At 38.5% G+C, this 22,548-nt stretch overlaps 1 protein-coding gene across 8 annotated transcripts in view; it reads right to left on the bottom strand.

Moving 5' to 3' along the window:
* CCDC85A (coiled-coil domain containing 85A) overlaps positions 1 to 22,548 on the bottom strand; it is a 255,861-nt gene that overhangs the window by 6,079 nt on the left and 227,234 nt on the right. For 2 of the 8 annotated variants that reach the window (XM_049651507.1, XM_049651508.1), the window contains exons 4-5: positions 6,616 to 6,750; positions 3,446 to 3,565 (exon numbers count right to left, since the gene is read on the bottom strand). The exons of 4 other annotated variants lie outside the window; for them this stretch is intronic. In XM_049651507.1, the coding sequence (XP_049507464.1) occupies positions 3,446 to 3,565; positions 6,616 to 6,750 (255 nt within the window). The remainder of the gene's footprint in view (positions 1 to 3,445; positions 3,566 to 6,615; positions 6,751 to 22,548) is intronic. 2 more of the 8 variants (XM_049651509.1, XM_049651504.1) reach the window with 1 other exon arrangement.

Here is a 22,548-nt window from a genome sequence, read left to right as displayed (position 1 = left end):
CATATCAGAGTGGATTAGTACATGGCACAATCTTTTAAAATGATTGTTATGAAACCTACTAGGAATCAATTCTACTTGATTTTCAAGTGGTCTTTAAAAGCAATCTATTGTATCACTAATAGTCAATTGAATTCACTAAAATCTAAAATAATTAGATGCATTAATTAATTTGGTCATTAAGATAACTTGCCTGTGTCAACCATTTGCAGAAAGTCAGTAATTCTTGCTCCATTGTAAAGATGAGCAATATAATTAATTTTATGCCAAATAATCCAAATGATATGTAGACATGGCCTATAGAAAAGACTAAAAGAGATTGTAGTCAAAACCCAGGAATATGTACGTAAGAACTCGAGGTAACATTAGCACTACTAACTTCACAGTTCTTGCCTGGACATGTTCCCAGGGACTAGAAAAGGACTACGGAGATGGTTCTTAGATAATATCAAAGAGAAAAACTGGCTTCTTGTGAAAATATTTGAGCAACACTTTCAGCATTTTTCATTAGAGCAAAGTGTTGGGATGAGATGCTTTTAAGCAATCTTAGAGGCATGAGATTCCACTTCTCTAAGTTATCTCTAAATGGATTCAAAATAATATTTCTTGAAATATGCCTGTAGAATTTTCATGCCATACTTTCTATAGGTCAAAGGGGAGAAAACTTTGGTTTTGAGTGTTGTCTGTTATTTTTTTCTGTATCAGCTGGTAAGCCAAAGCACTAATGTAGCAAAAAGACAACCCAAAACAAAAAAAACCACAGAAAAAAAAATGCTTTTCTAAAAGCTCTTCTATGAATCCCACTGGACTGCGACATTGCTAACCTCCTTGGTTCTGTGGTCATCACGGTCAATGCTGATGGCCACACCTAAAGGTATTACCTGAGAATTGGCACTAATGAACAGTTGAGCCAAAATAAATGATTTAAACATGAAGTGGACCCTTCATGTCAAGTTCATACATACAGAGTCTATATGGATTATTTATTAGTATTCAATCCTGAAATAATCTAACTCACAAACTGCTCCCTTATAACTCAAAATGTCTAGCCATTATTACTATGTAGGTACTTTAAAAGAGGATATCACGGTAGTAAATGAAAGCCTCATCCTGGTACTCAACTTAGAGTCAGTTCACATTCTTTATATACTTACAGGAAATCACTGCCTATGCTCAGTGAATATTCATAGAAAACTTAATTCCTGGAACAAGCTCATTTGCCTACAAATTCAATGTCTAATGCACCTAAGACAAGTGTACTTCAAATCAGTTAATTTCTACTAAATGAAGTGAAGCTCCAATTAATAGGATGAATTTTAAAGCAAGATAAATGTGGTGTTATTACAAGTGGGCTAATTTCTTACAGTGATTTACAGCACTTTCCTCCCAAACCATGACCACAGAGTTTATCAAAGCCTAGAGATTTTTTTTTTTTGAGATGTATCAGAAGATGAGAAACTGAACCATTGTTCTAATTAATCCTTTTACAACAGAAAAATTTTATGACCTAAATCAGCTCTAGATCTGTGGGCTTTTAAAAACAAAACATATTGAATGGCTCCATTTCTTCTTTTGCACTGCGATATCCCTAAGATGCATTTCCCACAGGCATTATTTCCCCTAGGCCATATTTCTGTTTCACGACACAGTTAACTCACGGAAGCCAACATACTCTGTATTCAAGAGCCTCCACTTATCCAAGAAAGATGCTTCAGTTTCTTGGTGTTACCCATCTGCCAACTGAGGGCACTTAACGTATTCTGATTATAACATAATATCTTTCTTTCTTGAGATAAAATTTTATATGAAAATTAGAAAATGAATTCAGAGAAAATTGAAGAGCTCCTCCTTGCCCTTCCCTTCCTTTTAGGCCATAGGAACACAGCTGCATTGACAAATTTGGGAAAGATTGCAAGGCTATCCTCTATGCTGATCTGATTCAAATTACACTTGCCATTTAATAAGGCATCAGGCCGAAACAGTTTTCAGTTTGAAAAGTAGAGCAATGTGTTGCTTTTGGAGTATGTGCAGACACAAACACTACAGGATTGAAGCCACTCTCATTTTTTATTTCTAAGATGCTTTTCAGATAGCTAGCGTCTGGTTCATGCTCAAGTAACAGCATGTTTAGCATGCTGTTCATGCTGAACAGCATCCAAATGCTGTTGCAGAGAGCAAGATGTTGGTCAGGTGATAAATCAGCAGCCACCAGATGCAGGGTGGAGCCCCTCATTCGGGTAGGCCTTCCCTGGTAAATTCCTCTTGGTTGTTCACTTGGTGAGTTATTCCAACCAAGACAGAAAGTGCCAAGTGCATTGCACTGGCCACCAGCACAGTGCTGCTACCTTCACTCAGGAGCAATCAGTATATGCTTGGGAGGAGCAACTCATTTCATTAAAGTTATAGCAAAATATAATGAGGGGGCTCAATCTTCTGCTAAAATCACATCAAATAAATATTTTAAATTTCTCCTCTACTTGCTTTCTGCATGCCAGAGAAAGTGTGGCCCATTCCAAAAGAGTGAATCTTCAGGTTATTATTGATAAATCATTCCAAAACCAAAACACTTTTTAGTACAGTTGTGAAATTCTTGTGGCAAGAGCAGGACTGAAGCATGCTACCTACTTTATGGCTCAGAAAGGTTTCACCAAGGCTACCTGTTAGGAATTACAGATAATCTGAAGGACAGGATTTCATACCTTGGAAATGATAAAACTTGAAGGGACTGCCTCAATTTTTAAGGTAATGTTTATTGCCTACATCAGTTTCTCCTCTTAGATAATATTTATATTATTAATTTTACTTATGGCACTTATTTATTGGAAAGCTCATTATTAGTAAAGAAAATAAATGATAAATTTCAGCTAAATCTTTTTTGAAATTATCACAGAATCTGAAGTAAAAGATAAAAGTAGCTTTATGAAGAAGACCACCTATTTTCTAATACTCTATGGAAGAGCATTAACTCAACTTTGAACATCTATTTAATGGAGGATAGAGTAGGTTTTTTATTTCAATGTCTTCTTTCAAGTTGCACAATGTACCTCAATTGCATAAAGAAAGAAAAATATGATAACCTTCCTTATTTTGCCTATTAACTTCCTATATTTGAAGACATGCATACTATAAACACCGCACATAAAATACCCAGAACAATATTTTACACAAATGGATATACATGCACATCAGACTTCAACTTCGATGCAGATTGATATGAATCACATTACTCAAGACAAAATGATAAAACTAGAGATTCAACCATAAAGTACTCAAACCCATTGTCAATTTAAAAACAAGTACACTTCAAAAATTAAAAGAGTTACACCATAAGGGGGTCAAAAAATAAAGTATCTATGGTTAAAACAAGACTGTGAGGACTACCAGACTAAAGCAAACAAGCCACAACACAACTGAAGTTCTAGATAAACGGTTGTACACAGTTGGTTACCTTAAGAGAATGTACCACAGGTTCAGGCTGCTGAGAAGGTGTGGTATGTCCACTGAAGCTAGCTGGAGAGGTGGGTGGACTGTTACTCCCATCAGCCCCTGATGACAACCTAAAAGAACCCTTAGTAGAAAATCAACAACTTTGTTATTAAAACAAAAGTCGTTTAGAACTGCATAGATGTCATTCAGTATTCAATTTCACTGCCAAATGAAAATTAGCTAGTTTGTTCATTTTTTTCTAGCCTGTCCTAAGATGCTATCAACCTGTTAACTAGAATACACTCGCTGCTTGACCAGCAAGAACACTTAACCAAGAGCCATCATGATGCATGTCCGGATGTCATTTCCGATTTGCCAAAGAGAGCAATGCCCCCTAAGGAATGCCCATTAAGAATATTTCAGGAATGATTCTTGAAACTTAAAGATGCTCAAGAGTAGGGAATTTGTGAGTTACTCAGCAGCTGAGTTAAACATGCTCACTCAGCAAGACAAATGCTATATTCCATATGTCTCCGAAAATTCGGACACATCACATTCTGGCATTGGAGAAATGGTGTGTCTCATAAAACCCTTCTTTGAAGTAAAGACCTACAGTGGAGCATTTTTCAAAGAGATTCATCCAAATTCAACATTTTCTTTAAGGAAAAAAATATTTTTGGTTTTTTAAAAAATGAAAAACAAAACAGGTCACAAATTAGATATTTGTACTTTAGTGACTCTTTGACTTAATTGCTGAAAAACCAGAACTTAGGCCCTATTAATTTGGCCTGTGAGGGTCGCAGTCACCCATACAGTAACTGGGAAAAAGTAAAACTTCACTTACTTCCCCTCCTAGAAAAAGGCAGCCAAATGGAAAGTCTCCAAACCTGTTTTTAGGGTGATCATTACACCCAAAGGGCCTGAGAGATTTTAATTTCTGTCCATCAACAAATCTTATTTTTTCATGCCTAATAGATTAATAACTGCTCCATTTCACTCAATCCTAGGACTCTAATACCCTGAGAAGGAGACACTGAAGGTACATGTGTGGATTCACAAACGCAGGAAACAACTGCGATGAGACGTTTATTTTCCAGCACCCACAGAAGTGTTTCTGTGTTGTGCACTTTAGTGATGGGAGGGAGAATCTGAGAGCAGCAACAGTGAGAAATATGGGTTTTATGCAAACCATACCATTTGTAGAGAATCTGACAATCCCCTTCAATTTTTACAAAAATTATAATCTATGCAATTTGGAGTACCTTCCCCCTTCCCTGGTCACTTCCTTTCTTCCCGTGTTCTTGAAGGCTATCCTTGCCACCTCATAAGCCAGCTGAAGCCATGTTCTTTTCCTTGCTCAAAGAGTTATACAATCAAAGCAGGTTCTTCCCCCCCCCCCCACCCTCACTAATCAACGGGGAGAGGAAGCTGTGGGATATGACGTTTAGGGGACTTCCCCAGTCTGTCCTCCATTGCTACTAATGATTACATTAATAGCAGGTGATGACACAGGTAAGCCAATTATAATAGCCCTAACCCCCTCTGGGGATAAAGTGTATAGGTTTTCCTGTATTTGTAATTCAGATCAAATCAGACATAAGAGTACCTGAAACAAACAATAGAAGGGAACTTAGTAGAAACTTAAAGACAGTTAAGGGGCATACCATTCCCCCCACAACTTGACCACCAAATTGTGGTCATCCTCATCCTCTGTAGAAATGAAAGTTTTCCAAAATGAAGGAGTTATAAAGGAAACTATTCTCCGAATAGCTCTGGCCCTCTACTATTCTCTTTCCCCACTGCTACCACCGTTATGAACGGTTTTGAAAAGTCTTCTGAGGTTATGCAGAGTTCACTTCGAACTTCTCATTTAGGACCCACTACTGCAGTACAGTTTTCCCTCTGACTGGTAATCTAACTGGGCAGCCTATAATACTCCCCCTCTGGGCTTCCCTCCTTCCAGTTCTTCCTTTCAAACCTCGTGCTGCCCAGCCCTTCTGTTTCAAATGTTAGCTTCCCAGACCTGGCAAAATGGCAGACATATAATCCTAGCATGCTTTTACTTGGGCAAGGGGCCTCTATCTTTCAGGGCTTTTGGTTTTAGAGAATTTCTAAGATCAATGAGAAGTAGCTTCCCTAAACCAGATCCTCTGGGCAATTTAGCACTGTTTAAACTTAAAGCGAGTCCTGATCTACCTTTAAACACTCTTTTATTTCAATAATAATAATAATAGCTAAAATAGGAACTGCACAGTGGGGAAAACTCATTCACGAATTAAAGTTGTCCTTCAAATGTGCTTAGTAAGCCAAGGACTAGTAATTACAAGAAAGTTCAAGGTTCATATTTTATGTGGTTTTTGTAAAGTTGCAAAGGTAAGCAAGTGCCTGGTAAAGTTGTCCACCAACAGGTGCTCAATAGTTTTCTGGATTATAACACAACAAGCACTTCCTTCTATCCTGTCTCATTTAGTTACCATAAAATAAAAGGTTATATATCTATGTGCTTAGTAGAATCAGACCAATATGTGGAGTTACCTAGGTTCAATCCATACATACTCTCAGTTGACTAGTACATTTTCACAGAAATGTTTTTTACAATGTGCCGAGTGAAATACTAGTAAAACAAATGATTTTAAACAGTCTCTTCAAATTTATTACAATAACATTAAGTCTGTTTATTTAAATTGTAACCTGACTGGCTCAGGAGATAAGGAACTTAAAAAGAAGAAAATCTTAATGAAATTGGAAACATGGCTCAGGGTCACTGGTTTTCAAACCACACATGATCACACAGTGCATGCACCACCTCTTGGGTGGGCAATTGATTTTCAAAGGCAAGGAATAATTTTCTGGGCTGGTCTACAGACAGTTCCTTTTCATGGCCCTGGATCTTTTAAACTCCTTTTTATGAAAGGTGCAGGGTACCTTTGATCTTCTCCAATGCTTGGGGTTACTCAACTTTCAACCCCAACCATGTTCGGTGGGGTGGGCGGGGGAGGGACGGACACTGACAGTAACCATTTAGGAAATGAAAGGCTCTACTCCCAGCTTCCCTTCCCAGACTCAGACACACACAACAACTTTCTTTTGTGTGTACAGACTTGTTCTCTCCCCCCAGTGTAACTTTGTCTCTAGCAACAGAAGCCATCTGTATGCACAAGCAAATGCCGCAGCTGGCTCATCTTCACTCACCGGGAGAGTGGGCAGGCATCGTCCTATTCCTCGGCACCCTTGCCACCACTGCAAGACCCGCCGGGCTCTGGGCCCCCAGCCTTTCTCCATATTTGAGCTGTTTCTAGTTGGAGGTTGCCTTCTATTCTGGGTGGCCTTATATTTGGAACAATATAGTACAATCACTCAGAAAAATACTGTTTCCCAGGTCTCAAGAAAGCAGATAGAACAAGAAGCTTAATGAAATGAACCACAATGACCACAATGGCAAGCTGTAACATGCACCTCAAACTAGGGAAAAAAATGAAAATAAAAATAAATTGTCTATTAGAACTAATTCTTAAGCTATCAAAAAGAAGTAGATGATATTGCCAAAATTATAAGAAAAAAAACCTAAGTGATTTAGACAACTTTGTTTATTGGTTTTACTTGTGAGAAATACAGAATTAACTGTAAGGCTTCCATGTATTTTAAATTGTGTAACCTCAGAACTTAACAGAAATTATTGGAAACGTAATTGGGAGCACTATGCTCTTTTGTTAAGACATACAAGGTAGGTCGATATATTCGATAATACTTAGAAAAACTGACAGCGTGTCAAATTCTCAGCAAAATTTCTGCACATTGAAGAGTATGTAATGAATTAAGAGGTCATCATTGCATTAAAATAACTATTTTACAAGGGACATATACATCATTATCAAAATTTCTATTAAACAGTTAATCTCTAAATTTCTACACTGGTTAGAACTAGAGATAGCAGATAAATAAATTTTTCCCCTAATTTCAGTTTTTTCTGTGACTAAACAGCATAATTCTATTCAAATCATCAGAAGCAAAATGAACTTACTTGAACATAATTTCCTCTCCCTAACAACTTTCACTAAGACCTTTATCTAAGTGTGTCATGTCCTAAGGATTAAGACAATTTTTTTTTTTTACTATAGAGAGGCACCTAGGTGACTATTAGTTGAGTGACCAACTCTTGGTTTCAGCTCAGGTCATGATCTCACAATTTCATGGGTTCAAACCCTGCTTTGGGCTCTGTGCTGGCAGCATGAAGCCCACATGCGATTCTCTCCCTCTCCCTCTCTCTCTGTCCCTCCCCCACTCACACTGTCTCTGTCTCTCTCAAAATAAATAAAATAAAATATTTAAGATATATAAAATTCAGGGGTGCCTGGGTGTCTCCGTTGGTTAAGCGTTCGACTCTTGATTTCGGCTCAGGTCATGATCTTGCAGTTCATGAGTTTGAGCCCCGCAATGGGCTCTTCATTGACAGTGTGAAACCCTCTTGGGACTCTCTCTCCCTCTCTCTCTGCCTCTCACCTGCTCGCTTGCTCTCTCTCAAAAATAAATAATAAACTTAAAATGTAAAATAAAATATAGAAAATTCACAATAGTCCCAAAATTCTAGTGTCTGAATGTTTAAATTTAGGAGGCTGAAGAATATTTTTCAGTCATAATTTTTCAGTTCTCACTGATCTCTTCTCCAAGTGTGTACTGTGTTGTGAACAGCACTGGTCTGTCACTCTTCTTTAACATTTGGGAGCTGAGCAATAAAGAAAATGTGCCATGGTCTTAAGTAAAGTGAAAAAGAGGAGTGGTACTTACAAATCTCTCTTCTGAATCTATGGAATCAGTACCAGTTACCTGTTAAACAAGTCAGCTACACATATTCCTCATATATAACAGAGAAAATTATACATTTGGACTATGACAATCACTTCATTGTAGCAACACAGATTTGAACGTGGCTCTTTCAGTAATCATTTCATGTGTCAGTGTCTAATTTCTTTCCATCACCAAAAGAATTCTATCCAATTATTTATAATATGGTTTATGGCTTAAAATCCACCTCTCACCCCAATGTGTAGAGTTCTAATTCTGAGATGGTCATCAAATTACCATAGATTTTTTTTTAATGCTTATTTATTTTTGAGACACAGAGAGAGAGAGACAGAGCATGAACAGGGGAGGGTCAGAGAGAGAGGGAGACACAGAATCCGAAGCAGGCTCCAGGCTCCGAGCAGTCAGCAAAGAGCCCAACATGGGGCTCGAACTCACGGACTGTGAGATCATGACCTGAGCTGAAGTCGGAAGCTCAACCGACTAAGCCACCCAGGCGCCCCCTAAAAAGTACCATAGATTTTTTACGAACAAGTCCTATCTCCGTTGGTTCCCTTCATGACTTATGCATCTCTCAGATCTTATGTTTTCGGATTCAATGACTGAGTAAGACATAGCCAGAGTCCCACTTTCATTCTTCCTTAATGTGTAGTGAGATCGAAACTCTATGCCTCTCCATTGTAACTAAGCTTATTATCATAACCATGAAATCTAAGGTAACATCTCTAACCATGTAAAAGCATGCTGGAAAGAGTAGCCGTTTCACTATAATATTTCCCTACTTTTGGAAAGTAGATACAACATGAAATAATAGCTGTGCCTTTTAGCATCTTGCAAATGGCTCCTTTAAAACAAATTAAATATAGACTGCATAGTATTATTAATCTCATAGGAGGGAGCAATATACATGGACCAGATTTTTGTGGAAGTATAACCTAGTTGATGGTATAACCATTTTTAAGGGAAAGATATTCTTGGAATCAGGATTATTGACTTTCTACTCCTGTTGGGAACTTTTTAAAAAAATTTCCAGGTCATGAAAAAATGTGTTCTGGACTGGCCATCATGCTAGCCTTCAAATAAACTGAATGGTATTTATGTACTAATGAAGGCTTGGCTCTTTGCTAGCTCTACAATTGTCAGTTGTGCTATTTTCTGAAGACTGCTTCATAAAACATAGTAAGTAAGCCTTCAGTACCTCCGTAGACAGAGTTGTTTCTGGCAACTTCAGAGATTCAAGTGGGGGAACCCAGATCTGGCTATCAACCAGGACAATTCCAAACCTTAAAAAAGTCACTTTCTATTTTCTGACAAGTTTGCTTTTGCTTAATTTTGTTTGCTGTGGTTTCCCAAAATTCCAAATTCATAAACAATGCTTGAATGACCTTACTATTTCAGTAGAAGTCTGTGTACTCAGCAGCCACTTTATACAGGTACGTGGGGTAACCCATAAATTAATTTAGGTATCATGATGGACCACTCTAAATGGTATGGCAAAGTAATGCTCTGCATCAAGACTGTGTGGGAGGTAGATTACAGATCACTTACTATGTGGTAAGTACTCATTATAGAAATCATGAATTCTAATGCTGTAAGCAAACTCCTAGATCAAGAAACAAAAATATCCCTCACTATCACTGAAGAAGATAAAATATATTGGTACTGTTATGCCTTTTATCACATGATATGGAAGACATTTTTCCAAGAAAATTGAGATTTGGGATATTTTCTAGTATTGTCCTTACAATAACAGACTTCTTCAGAATTAAGGGGAAAAAAGCCACTCAAATTTTTTAAAAGATCATCTAAACAATAAGAAAATGTATAACTTAGGGCTTTGCTGAGTAAAATTATTATAATTAATAATATGAATTTTAAGAGAACCAGCAAGATGAAGCAATTGTGATTAAGTGGTCTTGCTATTTTATGGTTATATTTTATATATTGTTATTTTAATTAACATTCTGGAAGTTTCTATTCTTTGGCTTTACAAAAGAACATATTAAAGTCTTTAACACACAAAACGTAATGTTTTTATATTTTATCATACAAAATGCAGGCTTGCCACTTAGATATAAATCAGATGCAATGCATTTGTAACAAACTTTGGAGCCCAACCCTCCTATCTATTATAGGAAGCCAACTATGGAAAGCTAAACATTGATCGGCTAAAATGGTTTCCTGTTAGTTAAAGATGTTCAATTTTTAATAAGTTCTGAAGCTAGGTCAAACTATCACATAGTGCATCATGCCTCATCAGAATGCATACCTAGTTTGGGAGGAAGGATGGGTTTTCTCTCCTTATTATGAGGCAAGGGCGGCTGCTTTGCTTAATCTCATCAGGAAAATAATTTGTTCAGTTTGACCAGTCTTTATTCTGAAATACTACAACATTTCACTAGCACACAAACAGAAGCTTACGAGAAACTGTAGAGGTTACCTTGACAAACTTTTTCTAAAACATTCCTGTGAATCAGTTTCAAAATACTAAGAGACCCTCAGCTTTGCTCTAATACATGATATTCAGTTGACTGTATTCAAAGAAAAGCATATTTTTAAATTTTAAATTAACTAAATAAGGGATCTATTCAATACTGATTTAAAATGTTATATAATTGCCTGGCTTTTTAGATATTCATTTATTCACTTAACTAATTTACTAAGCACCTACCAAAGGTAATAGCCCATGCTATGCCACGTAGGTATCTAATCCAGTAACTTTTTGTTTAAAGAGTTGCACAGTAAATTCAAATAATTGACTCTAGGGTCACACTGCCTGGGCTCAGAGTCTTGATTGGACATTTGGCAGTTGCATGACCTCTCTGAGCCTCAGTTTCCTCATCTGTAAAGTGTGGGTAATAATGGACAATGGTCCCTCCCTCTATGAGGCTACTTATATGAAAAGAGCTCTTAAAACAGTATCTGGCCCACATTAAATGTTCTGCAAGTATTTGCTGTCATTATCATGAATGTGTTTGCTAATCAACACATTTTATAACTTATTTGTCAATCTACTTTCACATATTTATTATTGACAGCAGTAATTCTCAACCTGGGGCAAGTTGGCCTTCCAGCGGAGACATTTGGGAAAAATGCAGACATTTTTAGTTGTTTAAACTGGGTGATTTCTTTTTTAATGTTTATTTATTTTTGAGAGAGAGAGAGAGAGACAGAGAGGGAGAGAGAGTGTGTGAGCAGAAGGGCAGAGAGAGATGGAGACACAGGACAGAAGCAGAAACAGGTTCCAGGCTCTGAGCTGTCAGCACAGAGCCTGATGTGGGGCTCGAATTCATGAACCACAAGATCAAAACCTGAGTGCAAGTTGGCCGCTTAACCGACTAAGCCACCCAGGCTCCCCAAAACTGGGTGATTTCTATGGGTATTTATGGGTAGAGGCCAAGGATGCTGCTGAATGCCTAATGATGCACAAGACCCTCCCCACAACAAAGAATTATCCAGCCCCAAATGTCAATAGTGCTGAAACTGAGAGACTGATTTAGAGAAGAACTGTGTTGGAAAACTATAAAGCAAAATTTCTGGTGACAGCTCCATAGCAGACTTTGCATATGAGGACAAGTCACCCATGTGATCTGGATGGAGCTTGTGATGATTTTAAAGGAAATTCACTAAGCTTCACCCCTCAAGTGGTCTAAGTATAAAGACATCCATATCTCCACCCCAAGTAGGAAATCACTCTTTTTAACAAAAGGATAAGAATTAAAAATACCCCAAACATCCTACTGTTAACAACGCTAGCAGAAACAAAATACAAATGGGTAGCACAGGGCAGTGGTCCAAAGAACAAAGAGCTCCCTGAGTGGAGAGGAGAGCATGCTGCAAGCACCTTAAAAATCAAGACACCAATCCCACAGAGAGTAAAATTGGCAGAAGGTGCTTTGTGGAAATTATGAAAGAAGATAAAGCTTCCTTAGCAATACAACAGGGAAAGATTCTGCAATCAATTTTAAGCAGTCACACCAGGAAAGAATACAATTGCCAGAAAATAGAAATGAAAGCCCTCACACGTGAAGCATCCCAGTGCAGAAAGAAAGCATCGTGTGGCGTGCAGAGGGAAATCAGAAATCCAGACATGAACGGCGACCATTTTTTCCTTCACACGCGGCTAAGGGTTGTACTCTGTTTACATGTTTGTCTCCTCAGTAGGTAGAAGACTCCTTGAGGGTGTGTCTGAGTCCTAACAGTACTTGGTTACTAAGCTCCTACTACCTACTAGGACTTTCCTAAATGCTGTAATTTACAAGATTATTAATACTAGCTAAGATGAGCTCCTACTACATGTTAATACATATCAAGACACTAACTGTTGGCCTGGTGCTATTCTCAATAATTTATGTTCCATAATTTTGTTGTTGTTGTTGTTGTTGTTTATTTGTTTGATTGGGATCCTGGAGATCTCCTTCTGTTCTGTGTACCCACTGATTAGCTCCTGGGCTGCAAGGAGATTCTGGCGAGGATCAGGTTGTCTGGAATGGCCCATGGTCTTGGCGGGAGCTGTGAATATAAATAACTGATACAGATGAACTGGGGTCTGCCAGCTGAACATCAGCTCTGTGTTCATTTGACTTTCTCCATTCAAGGTACGTAACTGTGGCCACAACAGTTACATAAAATCTGCATCTAGAATAATACCCAAGGATTTTGAAACTTGGGATTTTATCAAAGTCTCCTACAGAATTTGTTGAGAATTACTGACAATTCACTTTGGAATACTATAGGAGTCATGCTACAAATGAAACACAGTAGGGCTCCAGATAAACACAGTTATTAAGAGAATAGTTTATTTCCTCTTCTAACTTTCTTCTTTGAGTTTGGGTTTCTGTAATACTGTTCTGGATATGTCTTTCTTGTCCTATCCCAGTGTGATCCAGAATGTCACTCCCTTGATTCTGGTTCATGTTCATTCATATTCATATCCTCTCTCCATCTCTAATACTGGAATAGGTATCTTGAAAAGTTGCTTAATTCTTGGCTCCACTAATGAACAAGTAATGACCATGTGAACTTTACTTTCACTGTTTAACAGATGAGTATAAGTATTACTCTGACCACTCCCCTTCAGATGAGCTGACAAGACTCTTGTACATAGCTCAATGTTAAGCCCTATCACATTTTACAGTACTATTTCATATATCTTGCAGCTCCTTAAGGTCACTGTACTTTGTAATCATGATGATTAGCATCCTATCTGCACACAGTAGTTGCTCAATAAACTTTGTGTTATAGGATGGTCAAAATCTATGTGTGAGACTGTGTGGCTTTTCCTTTGTCATTACAAAAATAAGTGTATAAATGCTTTACTTGTGTGCCCATACACTTGGTAATCAGAAGATACTCAACTACTTGTCAAGTAACTAAAGCACACTTGTAGAGTGCTAGCATGGCCTGAAAAAAGTGAAAGGCCATTTTTGTGATGGTCCGTATTTTGGCAAGTCAACACAAGTTAAACTCCACCTAAATTCCCATTATTTTCTTCCCCTCATTACCCAGTTACTCATATTTGAGCAAAATAAATTTATCCTGAAAGTATTAAATTACTTCTATTTCTAAAGCCACAGTAAAGCTCAAATATGTTAAAACAGTAACTGGACAGATCACTAGAGACACTTAGTAGACCAAAAGTAGAAAAAGACTTTATTACCAGGGCATCCAAAGTATATGCTGATTCTCACCAAAATGATTATGTAATGAGAAACATCAAGTGGTGAAAACAAAATATCATCAAAAGAGATGCTATCCTTAACTTCATTAAGTGTAGGCCAATCTGTAAGTATCCAAGTGTTCCCAGCTAGGGAAACCCAGAAGGTAATATGTATTCACTCATTCTTCATTTCTATGCCAAATAATGGCTAAGATTGAGGTCTGTGGAGTCACAGAATATGTGACAAAGAACTTTAAGGCAAAGAATCTGAAATTTTAGACATCACCATGTTCAGGGAAACAGAAGTGGTTCAGAAGGATGTGAGGGACAGAGTGGCAAGAACTGAGGCTGACATGAAAGGCAGGAGGTTCATGGAGAAACTTTTATACCATAGGAAAGATTTACAGTTTATTCCACACAGAGGCATGAGCTGTGACAAGACCTGATTTGTGTTTTATAGATCTCTCTAGTAATGATGTGGAGAATGATCTGGATGGGACAAGACTAGCTGGGATGAAGTCCAATTAGGACATTGAAAGAGAAGTTCAAGTGAAAACTGAGCAATGACTACTCATTGCTCATTAGCCAATAGCAGAAGAAATGAAAAGGATAATATTGACAGACTAAAGGGCAGGACCCTAGGAGCCTTAGTGTTGATTTGAATGTACGCAGTAAGACTGAAAGAGGAATCAGGGATGGCTACCAGCTTTCTGGCTGGGCACCAGCTAAATGGTCATGCCGTTAACCAGGCTAGAAAATGCCTGCAGAAGTAATGGATCTAACTCCATCAGATTTGAAAAAATCAAGATCAAAGAGGTAATTAACAATGTAAAGCCCAAAAACATCTTTCTCACAGATACTCCCACAATGTTTTTCTTCTGACATGTGAGGGTTTGTAAAATATTTAAATTGTAAAGAATTTTAACTTCATGTCAGGATGAGAATATCCCATCAAGTGATATCATGTTCTTGGGAGAATAACAAAGTAATTTTTAAATACCTGTGACTCCAGGTGAAAGTTGCAGATATATAAATATAGTCCCTCCCCCCCAAATAAGTGAATGAAAGTAATTACAGAAGTTAACAGGATACTTTTTTACAAGAATCAGAGAGGGCAAACCCCAGAAAAAAGGGATCTTGAAAGGGCTAAGACAGCAAACACCCTGTATCTCTGTACTCTGTAGCCAGAATGACGGCAGACAAAGAATAACAATGAAGGCCTGGTTTAAAAAAAATTACCTGTTAAACAATAGGTAGGAAATGTGAACAATTACATTTACGTACATTCGGTTTCTAAGTAATGAGCTTATGCGCTTAATTTTTCTCTTTTTGTTAACCATACAATCCCCAGTGAGAAACACGGAAATTTCTAGGAAAAATAAGAATGATACATTTAAATGGCTTTTCAATCAGGTTGACATTAATTAAATAGTGAAAATTGGCGGTATGTCTGTTGAGAAAAACATATCTGAATACTTCCAGGCATGTAAGAATGGGGGTCGAGGAGGCCTGAGTGGGACTGAGAGGGCACGGAGCTGAATTGCAGAGGCTAAATATATATAAATATATAAATATAAATATACGCAGAGGCTAAAAAGGAACGCTATTTGACACTGCATTTGGCTTGCAGAGCAGAGCCAATTAATGATTGCGTTAAATACCTCAGCACTACCCCCTCAGAGCCCAGTAAAGACATGAGCAGAGCTAGGGCCCCAGGGACTAAACAACTATCTATTTAAGATAAATTCTTGTTGAGTTGACTAAGAAATATTACTCTGTGGGGTGATGCTTGCTGCCCTGCCTTTGGCAAAAGGAAGGACCTTTTTCTTCAAGGAGTCTTCCAGTATGCAAAGCTCACACACAAAGTGGGAAAGTCAAGATGAGAGAGAGGAGGACGGAGAGGCAGAGTCAGCTTCCTCCAAGGGCAGCTACCTCTCTCGAATCCATATTAATACTACAATAAGTGAGGCTGCCTGTTGGCCTGTGGTTCTGCGCATGCCGTTTGTTGGAGGCTCTCTTGTGGAGTATTCACAATGATTTCATGCTTCAAGTCTTACAAAAACAAGACTGGCCACAATAAATACAGGCAGTGTAGCCTCTGCCTACGTGGTGGTAATAAAATCTCTAGCAGGGAGCAGTGAAATCTCCCATTAGAGAGAACACCATCAGAGCAAAAAAGGAAGCATCTAGAAAGCATGAGCCCTTTTTCAGACACAGTGCTTACTAGGAAGAAAGATAACGAGGGACTTAAAAATTAGATTCATCTGTGCCCTACCTCATAACAGATAATTTATGGTGAAAACCAAGAGTTTTGGATTCGAATTATAAATGCTCATTTAAGTAGATAATATTCCAAAAGGTAGGTTGAGGAACCAACCATCATAGAGTTCAAGTATAAAACAACTTTGCAGAATTAGTACACAAGTCGGTTCACAAATCATCTGTAATTCTGGGAGATTAAAAATAGTTGAATGAGGCTCTCCTTCCAGTCTGCATTGTACTCTCTCCTTCCCTATCTTTAAACTTCAGAGTGTCCCAGGGCACAGCCCACAAACCTCTTTTTTCTCAGCACTCATTCAACAGGAAGTTCTAATTCAGTCCTCTAGCCACATATTCTTACAAATTTGTATCTCCAGCCCTGACCTCTCCCCTGACTTTCAGATGGATACATCTAACTCTGCAGGTGACACCCCCTCATGGATGTCCATCTCAAATGTAACCTATCCAACACAGAACCTGTTCCCCCAGTCTTCTGCACCTCCATAAACACCACCACCGATCATACAGTCACTTAGATCAAAATCCAAGGAGTCATTCTTAATTCTTCGTGGGGCTCCCACCCTGTACTACCACTAGGCTGCCAGTCACTGTACAGCCTGTGTAAACACTTCCTCCTGGGGTTCTCAGGGTCCAAACTATGAAGCCATATGCAGCCTCTTTCTCTTATATTCCAGATCCAATCTATCGTCAAGCACTCTCAACTCCACCTCAAAATATTCTGTCAATGCAACACTGCCTCACCATCTCCACCCTACCACTTAGTTCAAGCTGCCACTAGCCTCTTACACTACCAACCTAGCTCACTAATGAGTATCCCTATGTCCTCTTCCCCTGCCTCTACCTTCTTCAGTCTGGTCTTTACCCAATATTCACAGTGACCTTCTGATAATGTAACTAGATGTATCACACCCTTGCTCTATTCCTCCAATGGCTCTCTGTGAACTCAGACCCAAACCCAAACATTTGACTTTGGTCAACAAAGCCCACAGCATCTGTTACGTGCCTGTCTCTGACCTCACCTCCTGTTATTCCCGGTCTCGTTCTGTTCTAACCACACTAGCTTTCTTGCTCCTGTTTCCTCATGCATGCCTAGCTCACTCCCACTGCAGGCCCTTGCTGTTCTTACTTCCTGCGATGCTCTCCCATACTCCTATTGGTCCCTCCAGATGTTATGTCCTCAAAGAGTCTTCTTCTAACTCCATGTAAAATACCCTCTTTCACTCCAGTTGCTCACCAATGCTGTGCCCTGCTTTTGTTTCCTTCACAGTGATTATTACTTCTACATATTACATATTTATCATTTTTAAATAATATCCCACTAAAATGTAAGCTGTATGAGTTTCTTATTCAGGGCTGTATCCCCATTGTCTAAAACAGTATCTGTATACAAGAGGTGCTCAAAAAATATCTGAGGGGTAACTACTGAAAGAATGGCCAATATGAGCAACCGGCCTTTCATGGCCTACAGAAATCCCATTCCATATTTGTTGGGGGTCGTTTTGGTTATACTGAGAAAAGCAAGGGAAGCCCACTAATCACCTATCATTGAATGAATAACCCTGTATTAATCTGACAATAACTGTCAACGTTTCTCATTCCAAATAGCAAGGTCACTGCTTTTGTCTAACCTCTATGAGATCCTGGGGATACAAGATAGCATAAATAGCTGATATTGAAAATGGTTTCCCCTCATCCATGCATACAAACTCTGACCACAGCTAATGCCACAAACCAAGTCTACCTGGTTAAAAATTTTTATTTTTCCTGAAGTCTCTAGCCCCCAAATTCTGACAGCATCACCCAAGTAAATGACCTGGCTGAACCTTAAAATGCATAGCTAAAATTTTGGGGGAAGTTGTGAAAAGTGACCTCATGAAGCTTTAGAAAAGGCAAATTTTAAAAAGAAATTTTTAAAAGTTAGAATTTTTACCAGAGTATCATCCTGGAAAACAATCAGGTTAACCAATAATAATAAGTTTTACTAAGCTACCCAGAGCAGTCTTAAAAAAAAAAAAGTCAAAAGTCTTTTGCTAGCTCAAGAAATGACCCAGAGACTAATAAGCTCCATAAGCTACCCACTGCCTGACCCTCAGCAAGTCACTTGTCCTCAGTGGAGAGTCCTATCAATTAGCTTCATGTGGTGGCAGTAAAGGGTGACTAATAAACTTGATTGCAAGGCACTTGGAAAACATTAAGTGCTATAGAGAAGCTTCATAATTGCCAGATTGCCATCAGTTACCATGAAAGCAATGAGAACGCATCCGGCTTTTTTTAAGCTGCTTTCCACCCCTTGGCTCTTCTGATGCCAACGAATCCTAGTGACAAAGACAAAAGGATCAATGAGGATTCTTCTCACCTTCCTGTAGGTCTCCTCCTGATCCACAGGAGACATGATGGAGATGCAAACTCACCTTTGCACTCCTTTGTTCCTTCCAAAGAACCTTGCAGATCCCCATGAAGAGAGTCTGCATGAATGGCCAGTTGAAGGCCTTTCCTGTTTGTCCTTTTCAAGCATAACACAGACCATCATTAAAAACCAAGTATTTGACAAAGATCATGGAAGAAGAAAATATTAAAATACAGAATTCACTTTATTCTTACTAGCAATCTCCCAATTTCTCATTCTATTATGCGATGTCCTCACTTAAAGAAAAAGGGAGATTAATTGGTTTCTGACCTCCTTTGAAGCCAGAAATGGTTTTCCTCATTCAAGATAGACAGGGATTTAGAATATCACTTGTCTGCAAAGGGCTATATAGCAATTCGTGTTCTTTCCAAGCCACCAGCTATGGGGTATCTATTTTAAAAACAAGCCTGCTCCATATTATCTTTCCAGCAATCTAAGACACGCAAGGACACAAAAGTAATATAATCAATCACTCACCAAAGTACAGCTTCAATCATCAGACATATGTGTTTCAGAGTACAGACTTCCTCTCCATTAGTATCACAAGTGTCCTTCCTATAGGGGAGGGCTTGCCTTTTCAAGTCAAATGCAAGCATCTTGATCTCCAACAAATTTTCCTTCCAAAACTAAGTGGTTTGTTGGAAAGAACATCTTTGTCTCTTCTCAACTGCTCCTCTGGTTTACTCACAGCACTTTTCAAACCCCAGATATTGATAACTTAGGGCAGGTTTGGGGCTGATAGGACAAAGGAACTTGAAACAATGAAAATATAATACTTAGAGGAAAAATTCTTTGTATTTAATAAGTTCTTTATGTACAAGTGATAACTTCCATAACAAACAATAGGATAGACTAATTTAAAAAAATTTTAAGAAGGGCAGCTCCATAGGTTGAGCTTCTGCTTTCGGCTCAAGTCATGATCCACTGTTTGTGGGTTTGAGGTCTGCGTTGGGCTCTGTGCTGACAGCTCAGAGCCTGGAGCCTGTTTCGGGTTCTGTGTGTCCCTCTCTCTCTGCCCCTCCCCTGTACATGCTCGCACTCGCTCTCTCAAAAATAAACATTAAAAAAATTTTAAATATTAAGAGATGACCCAAGCAATTAACAAGTGATTTCAGGGTAGTCCAGGGGTCAGCAAATTACTGCCCTTTAAATTCAGACTCTTTTACCTGTTTTATCAGTGGTTTATTAGAACACAGCCACACCATTTAGTTACTCTGTTTTCAGCTATTCTAGTGGTACAGTGGCAGACATGAGTAGTTGCAAAACACCATATGGCTCACAACTTGGAAAATATTTACCAACTGGCCCTTAATTTAAAAAGCACCAAGCCCTAGTATAGAGGATAAGAAAGTCATTACAGATTGGAATAGTCCGGGAACTTTTTGGAAAAAGAGGCAAGTGGCTTACAGAGAAACTATAATTGAACCAGAAGTGATAAGTGTTAAGTAGGCAAATGTTCTTTCCTGACTAATCAGTTATCTGAGGACTAGAAATGTCCTTAAGATTAATAAAAGAACGAGATTTTCCCATGCTGAGAAAACCATTATCAGAGCAATGAAATCTCTCAGTGAATAGTAAAACAGATGAACTCAAAACTCAACTGTGTTTCTTGGCTAATGCCCAATTCAGACCCCAATGATACCATACCAAAGGTACACTTTGGATGGTGATGGTGAAGTTAGTGGTGGTGATTGGTGGTGTTATCATCACTATCTTGCTTCAAAAGAAACATTTGCCATGCGATGAGTTTCAGCAAAATGGGAAGAATGTTAGGCTAGCAGTAATGGAAAATCTGGGCACAAACCTTGCTTCTGCCCACGAGTGAACATTCTCTTCCCTGCAAAACAGAGGTCATCATAGGGGCCAGGGTCAGAACGGGAATCAGCATCAAGATGGACTCAGTGTTAGTCCGATACACAGGACCTCAGGTGACACTCGGGATGTGGTTACAGTGCTTGTGACAGCAACAAGACTCGAGAGTAGAATGGGTGACTCAACCATCCTCATCTGTCTGCACTGTGAAGCAGACTCAACTGGAAGGGTCACAGATTCTTGTAAATCATGCATTTTTCTGTGGCCCAAGCTGTATTTCTCACAGGAAGAAAGGTCCATTTTAGGCTGCAGCCCCATCATTTCAGAGCTTATAAAAATAAAAGAATAGGGCACTATCCCTTTCATGACCTACAATGTCTCTCCTTGGGCCCTGAAGATTTAAGATTCTGGACACTTAAGACCAATAGGATTGATGCCTTCAAACAGAATGAACACAAAAGATATCTAAAAAGCATAATTTCATAAGGTGATAAAGTATTAAAAATCAATGTGATAGCAACACTGGACATTTTCTAGGCTTAAAGAGCAAAGTTCTATTGATTAGTAAGTCACTATAACATCATTTACAGCCCTGAGAGACCACCCAGAGTTGAGAGCTGTCTTAGGACACTCTCATGACTGATTCTGAAGAACTTTGTCGATATCAAGATCATGAGCAGGGTGCTTGTTTTAAGTGAAAAACTCTGGAGAGGTAACTGCCTTTACTTGCCATCACATCCATCTTGATCTCGTTCTCAAATGTTAAAGGCTCAATATAACTGGTTTCGCTCACCAAGAGAATCCTCTTCAGCAAAATGAATGCCCATGATGCCACATGAGCCACCCTCTTCACAAGTGAGCATTTCGAGGGTCCAGTCTTAAATCGACCTCTATAAAGTTCTTTTCAACTGGCAAAGAACCTGAGCTGCCGTGACCAACTATTGTACCATTTGCTGAACTCATCAACAAAGTGTGTGAATTTTGCTGGCTTAAGGGCTCATGCATTAATAGCAGTGGGACAGGAACAGGGAATGGAAAGTGAATGGGGCTGGTTCCAAACAAAGTAACAAATTTCCAAATGTAAAGTTGCTGAAGCCTCCTCCATCTAAAACTCTTTGTCAAACAGATGTCAGCCAAATTCAAATTGTCGCTTCTGTTAACTTTTGGCACTCAATACATGCTTGCCACCCAAAAGGATAAAGACCTAACATTCCCACACAATTTATTTGCAATTAAGTTTACTGTAGTTGTCATTTATTTCTGAGTGTGTATTTTATGTCTTTCTTGTATGAGACTCCTATAGTTATAGATATAAAATTTTCTAGCATATGAAAATATTTCAATAAATTATCTTTTTGACATTAAGATACACCTGCCTTGGGTGTCAAAAAACAGCTGAAATATCTTGGCTATTAAAAAACCTCCTTTCTTGGAGCCAGCTTTTATGTAAGTCCAGGATGGCTCCCAGCTGGTCCTAGGTTTATTAGTTATTTGTTATCTGTCAAACATTAGAACTTATGTCTTGCATGTTGTTCTGTTGCAAATGAGAGGCATTTTAGGTCAAAAAAAAAAAAAGATGGTACCAAATTTGTTTATTTGTCACACTATATTTGAGTCAGATTTGTATTTCTCTTTGATTCTTATGTTTCTATATGCAATCTTTTTTCCTAATAAACTGCTAAGAGTAGCAGCTAGATTCATAAAACTAGCAAAATAATAATTAGTCCAAGAGTTTTAAGCAAGGTGATTAGCGATCTCCTTTTGTGTTTAATTTTTTTTTAAAATATTAATTCAAAAGTTGCTTCTATTCCACTAACCTACATTATGAAAGTTAGAAAAATCTTAAAGAGGGTAAAAATTCTGAAAGAGGGCTTGGTTATTTGTGTGTCTTGACTAAGTGCTCGTGAAATCACAAATATCTAAGTTGAGTCCATTTTTGTGAGGTTACTGATAAACTTGAGTACAAGAAAGTCTCCCAAAGGAAAGAATTAGACCAGAGAGAGACCCTTGAGTAAAGAGTAATGAAGTACTTTGAGAAGGGAGGAACGCTTTTTGAATAGATTGGTCCTTCATTAATAGTAACTCTTCTTCCCCACCTTCATTTCTGGGTTTAACGCTAAAACCTGTGGGGGTGGGGGAGTACTTTTCTCTTAGGCTTTGGGTCTGG

Source organism: Panthera uncia, assembly GCF_023721935.1.
Source record: "Panthera uncia isolate 11264 chromosome A3 unlocalized genomic scaffold, Puncia_PCG_1.0 HiC_scaffold_11, whole genome shotgun sequence".
NCBI classification, from domain to species: Eukaryota; Metazoa; Chordata; class Mammalia; order Carnivora; family Felidae; genus Panthera; species Panthera uncia.
Note: the sequence above shows the minus strand (reverse complement) of the source record. Positions and strands in the feature narration are given on the sequence as shown.